Source organism: Equus asinus, chromosome 20 (genome assembly GCF_041296235.1).
Source record: "Equus asinus isolate D_3611 breed Donkey chromosome 20, EquAss-T2T_v2, whole genome shotgun sequence".
Lineage (NCBI taxonomy): Eukaryota > Metazoa > Chordata > Mammalia > Perissodactyla > Equidae > Equus > Equus asinus.
Window position 1 is genome coordinate 17,685,937 of NC_091809.1, and position 12,411 is coordinate 17,698,347.

At 57.7% G+C, this 12,411-nt stretch overlaps 1 protein-coding gene across 1 annotated transcript in view; it reads right to left on the minus strand.

The window, feature by feature from the left end:
• The window catches only part of MYO1F (myosin IF), a 32,125-nt gene extending 20,220 nt beyond the window's left edge, over positions 1 to 11,905 (minus strand). The window contains exons 1-6 of the mRNA XM_044752426.2: positions 11,144 to 11,905; positions 2,090 to 2,227; positions 1,531 to 1,620; positions 1,352 to 1,446; positions 909 to 996; positions 702 to 791 (exon numbers count right to left, since the gene is read on the minus strand). Coding sequence (XP_044608361.1) covers positions 702 to 791; positions 909 to 996; positions 1,352 to 1,446; positions 1,531 to 1,620; positions 2,090 to 2,227; positions 11,144 to 11,146 — 504 coding nt within the window. The 5' untranslated portion in view covers positions 11,147 to 11,905. The remainder of the gene's footprint in view (positions 1 to 701; positions 792 to 908; positions 997 to 1,351; positions 1,447 to 1,530; positions 1,621 to 2,089; positions 2,228 to 11,143) is intronic.
• Between the last annotated feature and the right edge of the window lie 506 nt (positions 11,906 to 12,411).

Here is a 12,411-nt window from a genome sequence, read left to right on the forward strand (position 1 = left end):
TCTAGGAGATGAGAATACAGGTGTTCATTGTACTATCCTTCCAACTTTTCTGTGTATTTGAACATTTTAAAAACAAAATATTGGAGAAAATGCTTAAAATATAATTATATATTTTATAAATATATAAAATTATTTTATATATTTATTAGTGTATAAATTAATATAGGAAATAAAAAACTAATAATATCTAGAGAAACAGAAAAATCTTATTAGTGTATGGAGTTTACTAAGCCAGTTCCACGTGCGGGCACTGTACTGAAATTATTGAGGTCTATGAGATGAGATTAACATCATCCCCATTCTACGAATGAGAAAACAGAGGAGCCTCAGGAGGTTACATAATTTGTTTTGTCCAAGCCACAAATCTAAATAGCGAAAGAACCAGACCATAAATCCAGATGCGTTTATCTATTCTGTCCTCCATGAGGCCCAGCCCAGCACCTGACACAAAGACGGCTCCCAAGAACTGTTTGTTGAAAGAAAGAATAAATGGGACCTGAAATATGAACAGGAACAGACGTCGCCTGGTTGCAGCCAGGAGAGCATTTAAGAATGTTACACAGACATGTCATGGCCTCCACCATGCTGCCCATGGGGGACTCTTCTTTCAGAAGGACCACAGCAGGAAGTGAGTCTCCCACACAGGAGCAGGCATTTCCGGGATTCTTGGGAATACAGGTGTGGGCGTGTCAGAAACTCACAAAACGACTGGAGTTGTTGTTGCGCACGGTCTTGGCGTTGCCGAAGGCCTCGAGCAGCGGGTTTGACTGCAGGATGATGTCCTTCACGTGCTGGGGAAAGAGGCAGATGGGGGTGGGAATAGGTGGGACTGGGCTGGGGTGGGGCGGGGAACTACCACGCAGTGGAGAGACCCAGCCCGTCCTTCTGTCCTTCTGTCCTTGCCTCACCTGGACCTTCTCGCCCCCGCCGGACACCTTGGAAATGTAGCCCATGATGTATTTGGCTGCCACCGTCTTCCCAGCTCCACTCTCTCCGCTGGGGGTGGGTGAGGAGAGGCACCATCAGCGGCCAGGGGTTGGGGGGGACGTGCCCTTTCTCATACCTGATCATTCCTTCATTTATTGAGCACCTACTGTGTGCCAGGCACTAGTCTAGGCACTGGGCATCCAATAGTGTACAAGACAGATAAGATTCCCCACCCTCTCGGAGCTAACAGATGACAGATGGATGATAATAGATTGAATAAATAAAATCTATCATGGGTCAGAGAGTGACAAGGAAAGTGAAGCAGGCTAGGGGCGGAGAGGGATGGCCAGGCGCTGCTTGGATGGGGTGGTGATGATGTTGAGGCAGGGCCTGGGCAGGAGGGTCTGGGGTCCCCCCTCCCTACCTGATGATGACACACTGGTTCTCACAGTCGATGAGCATGTTGCGGTACATGTTGTCCGTGAGGGCATAGATGTGCGGGGGATTCTCGTACTGGGCCTGGCAGGGGGAGATCAGGTCTCAGCCCGGGTTCGGGGGTGGAGGGGTCCCCGGGCTGTGCTTCCCACCCGGCCCCGGCCTCACCGCGCCCTGGTAGAGGTCGATCTCGCGGTCAGTGAAGTAGGGCATCTGTTTGAAGGGGTTGACGGAGATGAGCACGGAGCCGATGTAGGTCTGGGGTGTGGTTAAGGGCCATGTGGTGTCCTGGCTGGCTTGCCCTCCCGGGCCCCTGTCCCCTCATCCTGCTCCCCTGGGGCCTCCTAGAGCCCCACTGCTCAGAGGAAAAGATGGAGACACTCAGATGCACCCTGGGTCTCAGGAAAAGAGGAGACTCGGTCCAGATTGGGGGAAATGGGCTATACTGTGGCTGAGCTGCCCCAGGGCAGGGGGAGCAGTGGGGGCCACAGCTGCCCAACCAGAGCCCTGCTGTCACTTCATGTGTCCCCTCACCTCCCACCCCGTAGTCCCACTGCCCATCCCTCCCTCTGCTCATTTGCTCAGGCATCTTATGTCGCTTCTGTGCTGCGGGCCCTCTGCCACGCTTCCCTGCCTTCATCTCCAAGCCACCCCTCCATCCATCCATCAGTCATCCTCCTGTCCCTCTGTCCTTCATCCGCGTGCCCCCGCCCATGGCCCAGGGTACGAAGATGTAGTCATCCATGAAGCGCTTGCGAAGGTTGCCCACGATGGCATCCTCGGTGATCTGGGGCAGCAGCACCATGTCGTCCACGCCGCTCTGCTTCACGTTGTGGCTCTGCCAGTGGAAGCGCTCCTTGCTGCCCTGGGGGTCGGGGCGGCGGGATGGGGGTGAGCCACTGTGGGGGGGTGGGGGGGGACAGCGTCCCCACCTGGCTCACCTCCCTCACCGGCTGCTGATTCTTTGCCACCTCTGTTCCTCCTTCCCCATCTTGGGGACCCCAGGCTCCCTGCCCCAGAGGAGGCAGCCAGACAGAAGGACAGCTCAGATGCATCCGTTAGCTGTCTGTTTGGGTCCCTCTGTCCACCCATCCCTCCACTCAGCGTCCTGCTGCTGTGAGGAGACAGCGGACGCCAGGCCAAGCGGGCTGCCGCGCGGGGCAGGGAGTGGGGGAGGGAGTAGGGGTGGGCCTGATGGTGGAGTCGGCCTGCCGTCCTCTCACTTCCCTTTCAGCCTCTGCTCTTCACTCCCCCGCCCCTCTCCCTGCCCAGTCCCAGGCTGTGTCCCTGACTTCTTGGTGGCATCTGACCCACTGCGCACCCCCTTCTTTCTCCTAGCCTCCTTCCTCCTGCTCCCTCCTCCTCTCTCGGAGTCATGCGCCCCAGCCCATCCCTCAGATCCTCTCAGCTGCCACGTGGCTGTGGCCTCTGTCCTCCGTGCTGGGCTATGACCCTGCTTCTCAGCTCCCACAGCCTTCCTGACCCCAGCTGCCGGCTTCTCCGTCCTCAGAGGGCATTCTCCTGCCCCTAGCCGGCTCCAGCACCCTCCAAGACGCCTCCTTTGCCTTCTCAGTTCCTCAGTTTTTCATCAGATGGCCCCTTACTTAGGCCCCGAGGAGGAGAAGCACCATACAGTCTCCTCCCAAAGACCCCTCCTCCAGGAAGCCTTCCTGGAATGTTCTCTCCTTTTAGCCCCACGGAACCCATCGAGTGCCTTCAACACTTAAACACACTGGCTCCCTCAGGCCCCCTCTGTTTGGTAGACCCCTGCCGTGAAAAGAGTCCAGCTAAGAGAGTGACGGCGGCCTGGAGCGCTCCTATCTGGTGCACTCACGCCCAGATAAGATGCCCCTCCTCCAGGAAGCCCCTTGTCCCCAGACCAGGAGCTCTCGGAGGGCAGGGACTGGAACTGAGCCCTTTCTCAGCCCCAGCAGAGAGGACCTAGCGAATGAAAAAGGAACAAGGAACAAGGGTGAAGAAAGAAACCCAGCTTCAGAGGAAAACCTCAAGAGCAAAGGATGCTGGAAACGGAAGTCAAATCTTCAAAGATGACCAGCACTTGCCAGGCAGACGGGACAAGGGCAAGGATCAAGCAGGAGGGTCCATGGGCAACTGTAGGGCCAAGGTGGATGAGGCGCAATCTCTCCTGGGGGCACTGGGGAGCCACGGAAAGTTCTTGAGCAGGAGAGGTGCACGGTCAGATTCCAGACACGCAGAGGAGGGTTTGAAGAAGAATCATGGACATTAAAGAAGCACAGCTTTTGGTGTGGGGCAGATCTGGGTTCTAATTCTGGCTGGGTGTCCTAACACTGCCTCAGTGACCTCATCTGTAAAAGGGGAGAAGCAGCCTCACTTCCCACGGTTGAGGTGAGGGATGAACTGCTCTGGGGAATAAAGTGGGTGGGGGGCTGGTGCTTGTCCCCAGCCCGGGCCGTGGTGAAGATGGGCCGGGCAGGGAGCACGTGACAGAATTAACATCACCAAGCACCTTTGACACGCTTGATGCTGGGGCAGTGGGGATATTGCCAATATTATTGACAAGCCTCACGGCAGCTCAGTGGGGTAAGGGCTAGGAGGGAAACTGAGGCTCGAGAAGGCAGTAGTTTACACCTGACTAAGGATACAGCTGAGTTGTTTCCAAGGGTGTGGGATTCGAATCTGGGTCCCTCTGACAGCAAAAGCCGGGCTCCTGTGTCCACACCCACAAGGGGCTGGGACCCGAGGGGTGTTGGGCTGGAACTTGAAAGTCAAGATGGACTTTGATTGGGAGCGGGGAGAGATTGTGTACCAGGCCAGGGAACCCCTCAAACAGCTTCCAGCCTAGTAGTCAGAGTGCGTTTTTCATATGGCTAAGCCGACTTCTTTGCCCTGTGGCTTCCCCTCCCCCTCCCATTCATGCATCCAGAAAGAGTTCTTGAGCGCCTACTGTGTGCCGGGAACGTGGGCCTCCAGAAGAACTCTTTCAGTTCCTCACTGTGTTGCTTCTGACCCTTCGCAGATGCTGATCCCTCTGCCCAGAACATCCTTCCTGCCTGATTAGTGCCAGGCCATCCTTCAGACTCAGCTCATGTGACGCCTCCTCGGAGAAGACCTCCCTGACCCCAGACCAGATTAGGTACTCCCTCTGGACTCCCGCAGCTCACTGGGTGTCCCTCACTATAGCTCCAACCACGTTCTGGATGTCACACCTGTGAACCGATTCTTTTGGTGTTTGAGCTCCTGAGGGCAGGGGCTCAGGGAAGGCCTGGCAGAATGAGGCACCGGGGCTCATTGGAATGAATGAGGCAAGGAACGAGGTAGTGCATGAAGGAATAGAGGGAGATCAGCCAGGGCCAGGTCCTGAAGGGCCTTGAATGCCAAGCAAAAGGATTTGGACTTGACTGTCAGCGGCTTAGAGAGCTCTTAGCCGGGCCCTACTGCTCCTGGGGACACTTTAAGAATCATCGGAGCAGTTCTTTTTTTTCGTTTTTGAGGAAGATTAGCCTTGAGCTAACATCTGCCGCCAATCCTCCTCTTTTTGCTGAGGAAGACTGGCCCCGAGCTCACATCCGTGCCCATCTTCCTCTACTTTATACGTGGGACGCCTACCACAGCATGGCTTGACAAGTGGTGTCATGTCCACACCCGGGATCTGAACTGGCGAACCCCGGGCTGCCGAGAAGCTGAACGGGCGCACTTAACCACTGAGCCACTGGGCTGGCCCCAGGGGAGCAGTTTTGATTGTCCCAGGACGGCGACACGGCTGGCATTTTCAGGGGGCCCCAGGTCCCTGATTTTCACCCAAATAATTATCCTGCCCGTGGCTCTCCCCATCCCCTCTCCCGCAACAGATGCTCATGTAAGTGACAAACCTGTTTGTGATCGTTGTAACCTAGGACCAAATTCTATTTTACATCTAAACTGAAAATCTCTGTTTTCCTGGACCCGCGATACCCTCTGCATTTCCCAGAAATGTGACTAGCCCGCATCAAGGGAGATTTTAGTCTTGTTCCGATTTCACGAAGGGTCGTTCAGCGTTTTGGAAGCCACGCTGCTGGTGGTGTTATCGCGGCCAACACCCGCTCAGCACCGACCTGCGCGGAGGGCTGCCAGCTCCTGGAGACACACCTGTCCAGGTGCGTGCGCACCTGGCGGCTCCGGTGGGCCTTCTAGAGCCGCAGGCCCGAGCGCTTTCATCTTTGCGCGCGCATTTTATTCTAAGTGACCTTCTCCGCGTTACCGGGGATCCCATTCCTGATTTTTGAAACGAGGGGAGTCGATGTATTTCACGGTCTGTGAATTTCACTTCCGGGGTTAGGGGGCCTGCCGAGATGCTTGCGATAAGAAAGGGGTCGGGGCGGGCGGGCGATGCGCTAAGAACCCGGGAGGCAGCGGGAAGGGCGGGGGGCCGGGACCAAGTACTGGCAGCAGCAGCGCCGAGGGGGCGGGAGGGGGCCGGCGACCCAGGCGGAGCAGGAGGTCAGCCGGGAGGTCGGAGGCCGCCAGGATGGGGGGGGGAGCCCGCAGGTGACAAGGACCCGGTGGGAGAAGCAGGGAGTCGTCGTCCGGACCTCGAGCAACCGAAGCGCATCCGAGCTCCCCGGAGATGCAAAGGGACCGAGCGCGCGGGTGACCTCGGGGTCGGAAGCCGGATGGGCAGCTCCGGGAATGAAGACGGCTTTGGACCGTCTGCGGCGGAGACGGGGACGACGGAAAGAGGCTTCGGGGAGGGGTGGGGTCGGCGAGCGTGTTTCCTGTTTTCAAGATGCGCAGAGCAGAGTGTGTTGGGGAGGAGAGAAATTCGGGAGGGAAGTGGCGTCGTTCGCGGGCCGGTGGGGCAGGAGTGGGGCCGGGGGTCTGCTCTCTGCCTCAGTTGGTCCGGGTGGGGATATGGGGGTGGGGGGCGGTAACAGGAAGTGGATTCTCTCTCTGAAGAGCTCGAGGGGTGGGGCCTGGGCTGGTCACTATGGTAACTAACAACAAGGAACCGCAACAATAGTGAACACCCCACTGGGTGTTATTCTGCGCCAGACTCTGGGCTAAGCTTTTTGGGCAAATTACTTCATTTCATCCTCTCCACGCACGCTGAGGTCGGCACTATGACTAGGTTCACTTTGCCGAAGAGAAAACGACGGCACAGAGAGGTTAGGTGTCCTTCTCAAGGTCACACAGCATGAAGGGAAGACCTAGGGGGAAGTCTCTCGACGCTGTCCCTCCCCAGCCTGGTCTGGGTGGGAGGTGGCCGGGGTTGGGCTTCCAGTCAGATGAGGATGGGGTGGAGACAAGACGGGTGCTGTCCAGGGTTTCCGCTTGGGGGTCAGCCCGCCTCCATGTCCCTGGGCCCCCTGAGGCTGAGCCGACCCTCAGGGCTACTTCCTTCCTTTCTCTGAGGTCAGAGGCCCACAGGCCGGCTGTGTCTAGCTGGCTCTCCTGGCCCCAGAACTCGGTCCCTCTTCCTGTCCCTCGCTGCCCGCCCTCCCAGCTGAGTGGCCCTCTGCCTCTCGCATCCCCTGCCATCTCTCCCTCTGTCTGCCTCCCCAGGCCCCAGGGACCCCAGCTCTGCTCCAAGCTCCATGCGATCGGAAAATCCACAGTCGTTTGTGATAGAGGGCAGGAGAGTGTGGCTCAAGTGGGTACAGCGTGTGGGAGGACAGTCAGGAACTGGAGCATGAGACGGATTGGGTGTGAGGCCTGGATTGACACTTGACTGACTATGTGACCCCAGGGAGGCCACTTCACTTCTCCAAGCCTCTGTTTCCCCATCTGTAAAATGGATTCCATAATAAACCTCCTCTGTGGGTTTGCTGAGAGGAGTAACTGAGCCAGTGTAGACCGCTGAGGCACTGCGGTGCCTCAGGAAGTGACAGCTGGTGGCCTCAAGAGCATTTAGTGTGAGTGATCCGAGTTTGACAGACGATATGGGAGCTGGCCAATATAGACTTGTCCAATGAATGAATGAATGAATGAATGAAGTACCATGGGGATGAGACTGCCCCCAGCCCTGTGTCATGGGTATCCCTCTCTCTGTGGCCCCCATGTCTCATGGGTCAAGTCGAAACTGTTTGTTCCTAAGTCTCTTCCTTGGGGGTGGGGGTGCAACGAAGAGGCTGTGGTCACAGTAGACCACAAGCTGAATATGACTCAACCTGCTGATGCTCTTGTGAAAGACAGTCAGGGGCTCGAGGTGGCTGGGGTGGGAGGTGAGAGGTAGCTTCCAGCTTCAGTTCATCAGAGAGGTGCCCCTGACCCAAGGCAGAGGGCTTGGGAGGTCGGGCTGCCCTGCTGCTGAAGGAGGGAGGGCCTGCTTGTGACCCAGGGGGTGGCTCCTGTGGGCTGGGGCCATGGAATCCTGGAGGGAACCCACTTCTTGAGCCCCTACTGTGCGTGGAGGGAGGTGGGGACCAGGTTTAAATGCTTTGGGAACTCGGTGACCCCCAAGTGGGCAAAGTGAGTTGCCCAAGGTAGACGGTGGGTCCACATCAGATGGTGCTAAGGAGAGGTGGGGTGGTCAGAGAGGGCTTCCTGTAGGAGGCAGGCCTTACAACATGAACTTCCCTGGCAGGGTTGGTGGTGGTGGCAGCAGGTGCCACGGGCCAGGAAGGCCTTGGGTGTGTGGGGGACACCAGGATTCTCATTTCTTTGGAACAGAAAGTCCAGGTCGAAATGAGGCAGCCGGGGGTGTGTGGGGGCCAGCACGTCCCCCCGGGGTGGCCTCTCTTCTTGGAGGAGGAGAAGTTGTAGGTCAAGGTGGCCGTTAAAAGTGAGACCTCGGGGTGGGGTGTCACTGACTTGAAATCCTCTGCCACTTTGGCTTGTACGTACGGCAGCTCGCCGCCTCAGTTTCCTCATCTGGAAAATGGGAAGCTGTGCAGATTCAGCAAGGCACAGCCGGTCAAGCGGAAATGCCAGCTTCCCTCCTCACTGCCGGCAGCAGCAGCCTTAAGCTGGCCAGTCTCACCGGCACAGGGCGCGGGCCCAGGAGGAAGGGCCAGTTGGGGGAGTTTTTGCAATTTGCCCCAACGGCTCTGGCCTCCCTTCTCTTGGGTGCTGATGAGCAGAGCGCCAGACTGGAGAGAGCGACAAAACAGCCACTTCCTTCCTCGCCCGGGTCCTCGGAGCTGTGGTTGCCAGCCGGCCGGGAGGAGATGAGCAGCTGCCGAGGCTGTGGGTGCTGGAGCAGCCCGGGGGCCCCCGGCCCCGCCCTGGACCCTGGGGTGCCCCGGAGCCTGAGTCCTGCCCTCCCCCAACTCAGCGGGGTTCCGGGGCCACACCTTGCATGACTACACCCTGAAGACAACACTCTCACTTCCAACCGCGCCCAGGGTCTCCCCTTCCCTTGGGGAGCGGGGGATCTCGTTTCCTTTTCGGCCATTATCCAACATAGGGGGACCCTTGTCCTTCTAGGGTTGTCGGATTGCTGGGGCTGCCATCCCTTCATTCACAGCTGGAGAGCTGGGACCCTGAGCTGCTCGGAACCTGGCCCGAGCCCGTGGCCTCGCCTCTCTCTGGCCCCCAAGGCAGGCCTGTCCCTGACCCCTCGGTCTCCCTCACTCTTCACTTCCAGTCAACTGGAGGTCTTATTGATTCTTCCTTCCAACTCTCTCATGGCCCCCAGCTTTGAGAGCCCCTGGACCACACAGCCAAATCATGGGTCTTCCTACTTCATGTCTGTTCTTTAAAAACAATCACCATTACATTCACGTCACCACCATCACCAACCGAGGACAACCAATTGCTGCCTTCACTTGCCTGCCCCGCCACTGAAGTCAAACAGAAACTGCTGATAACCCCAATTCCAGCACCGCCAGCCTACAGCAAACAGAAACAACGACCGATGCCGCCAGCGTTTTCCCGCCATCACCCGCCGCTGTCACCATCCATCACGCCCACCAGCAGCAACCCATCATAACCACTCACCATCAGCAACAACCATGATCCAATACTCGCCATCAACAACCACACATAACCGACTGCCGTAGAAGCAGCAATCAACAATACCCCTTTCAAAAACCAACAATGCATCGCCATCATTCCCCAGACCATCACCCCAAACCGGCAATGAATGACCACCAGCGAACGACCGCCACCAAGGCCACCCAACTCTGAATAACAGCTACCCCTGACTGCCATCATTCCATGGATCAACCCTCCAGCTGAAAACAATGACCCTCAACTACCACCCCACCCCCAAGAACCATTGGTACCACCACTTGCACCAACCAACGGCACCAACCCAACAACCATTATTCAACAGCATCTCCTCTTCTACAACCGAGAATGAGTGCTTTCTCCCCATGCCGTCGCTAATGCCCGCCATGAATGACCTTTCCCCCAGCAGTGGTTACTGTGTATTGAGTGCATCTTATATTCTCTATGAAGTACTTTATGAACATTGTTTCATTGAATCTTTCAATGCTCTTCCTGGCTCCCATCACCCCTCCAGGAGGATGTCAGCACCCCTAGACAGAGGTATTGGCCTTATGGATGGGTTCCACTCTTTTTCTCCTCTCTGGTCCTCTGGGGGTGAGTTTCTCTCTTCCCAGACCCCTTTGGCCAAGCAAGCCGTTGACTAAGCATTTCATATGGCTTCCTTGGGGAGGGGGTGCTGCTTTTTTCTCAAGTAGCAAATCCTCTGCTGTGTTCTTTTGATCAAAGTCTGCCCATCTGAGCTCCAGTCTTCTTGGCTCCATCCTTCTTGGAAGACTTTCCATCTAAAGCCCAGAGCTCTTGCTGATGGTTTGGCTGTGAATTCCCCAGAGGGGTCCTTGGCCAGTGATGCCCAATAAGATGTCCTCTCAGACTCACACAGTCTCTTCCTCTTGGTCTGCCTCTGTGCCTCTGCCTTGGTCACCCGCCTCCTGCAACTGCCGGCAGCCCTGCAGTTGTCATCACTGGCTCTGTGACTGCCCCCACCACACGCCCTCCTTGATAGAATGACCAAGAATGAAAGCTGAAGTGGCTTGCAGATGCGTGGGGCCGTGGGGATGACTGCTATAGCCATCTCAAGCTCTCTTTTAGTGTGTGTGGTGTGATGCTGCTGGATCTAGCCCCATAACAGTGACGGTCTCCCCAACTCGAGCACGACGATCATCATCAGACCTCAACCTCACCAGGCGGCAACGCCTCAGCGGCAGTGTCTCGCCCACCATCCTTGCACAGAAGCGTACCAGTGGTGGTGTGGACATGCTGGGTCTCATTATCGCCTGCTTCTGTGCTTGCTACAGTCAGACCACCTCTGTCACCCACACAGGCACGCTGTCACTACACCGCCACTGCACCCCACTGCCCGTTGGACACAACTTCCCCTCCCAGCTGTGGACTCAGAGTGGCTAAACCCTCTGGAGTTCCAACAGAGAGGTCCCCAAAACATCTTCCACATCTCAACAGACCCAAACATGACATATGTGGGAACGGAGGCACAGAGAGGGGAAGTGACTTGCCCAAGGCCGCACAGGGAGATGAGAGAGCAAGCTGGGTTGGAAACTGGGTTCTCTAAGCCTCAGGGGTATGGGCTATGTCCCTGTCCCTGGGGACACTGCAGGATCCCTCAGGGCCATCTGCTGTCCTCCAGTTACTGCTCCACCTTTGGTCCCCCAATGCCATTCTGGCGTTCTGCCCACCATCAGATGGGAGTTGACTCCTGGTGAGGGATGCTGGGGGCACCTGAGCCACACTGAGGCACCCCAAAGGGTCCACCGTGCTCCTCCCCATGGCCCCACTTTCTGATGGTGGCCTCCAGGGCACCTCCACCTGCCTGGTGCCCCCCACCCTGGCACTTCAGGGCCCACCCTGAAGGACTTACCATGGTGGGGGTGGCGTCTGGGCCCCTGGGGGGGGCACCCGAATGGGTGGTGGCAGGGGTGTAGGCTCAGGGGGTCCTCGGGGGTGGCTTGGGCATGACCCTGCTCCTGCTCCTTCACCGGACTCCCAGGCTTACTTAGTTCCTGTTACAACAGCCCCCTTCTCACTTCCTTTGGCGGGAGGGGCCGTGGCTACAGGGGAGGGAAGCTGGGCCCCAGGGCGGGGAGACAGCTCGAGCAGCAGCGGCAGGGCTGGGGCAGCTGGCTGTTTGGGGCTCTGCGCCTGCAGGGAGAGGTCCAGGATTGGTGGCAGCCGCTGCCAGACCCCAGAAGCCCCTTTGGCCACTCTTCAGGGACACGGGCTGCAGCAACCAGCACGCAGGTCAGCTGGCTGCAGGACTGATCGCTCTGTTCAGGGTGACCCCAGGAAGCATTGGGCTGCTCCGGTGTTTTCAACACCACTTCAGATGTGTGTGCGCTCCGGGCATCCCTGGGCGTGCATTCCTCTTCCAGAGCGGCCTCTGCTGGTCCTTCCTCCACACACAGGGCCCCTGGTGTTGGCCCATGGCCTGATCTTTGGGGGAGCAGGTCACGTCCTGGTCTCCTCTTGATGTTTGAAGAAATGGCAGTTCCTACAGGTTGTCACCTCCCCGTGCCCCCCCAGTGAGGAGGTGGCTGAGGCAGAAGCCTGCCCTCAGAGAGCTGGGCAGGGAGGCCAGAGGACTGGGATACCCCGCGCACCAGCTGGCACATCATCCTGCCTAGAGGGCGTCAAGACGTGGCACCCCCTAGGTGACATCTTGGAGGGGGAGCCTGCTTCTCCCTGAATTTGGGCACGCTTGCTCCCTCGGCTGGCCTGGTGCGTGCAAGCCTCAGCAATGCCTCCAGGCACTGAGTGAATAAGCAGGCGGGAGGACCCCTGGCCTTGTTGGGGGCATCTGGGAGGCTTCTGGGAGGAGGTGACGTTTGTGCTGAGACTGCAGGATGAGTTGCAGTTAACCAGGTGAAGCGGGGAGGGGAGGGTACACTTGGCAGAGGAAACTGCCCTAGCCAAGACCCCAAGATGGGAAGATGGCGGGGACAGTGAGGAACTTCCAAGAAGCCAGTCTGGCCAGAGCGGCCGCAGTGATGGGGAGTGTGGTGGCCACGACAGCGGCTGCCACACCCTGTGGCTTCAAGAGCCTCCGTGAGAAGCTGTATATTTATCCTAAAATCACTGGGCTCTAGTCTGTGTTGGTAAAACCCCCCTTCGGGCTGCTAGGGACGATCT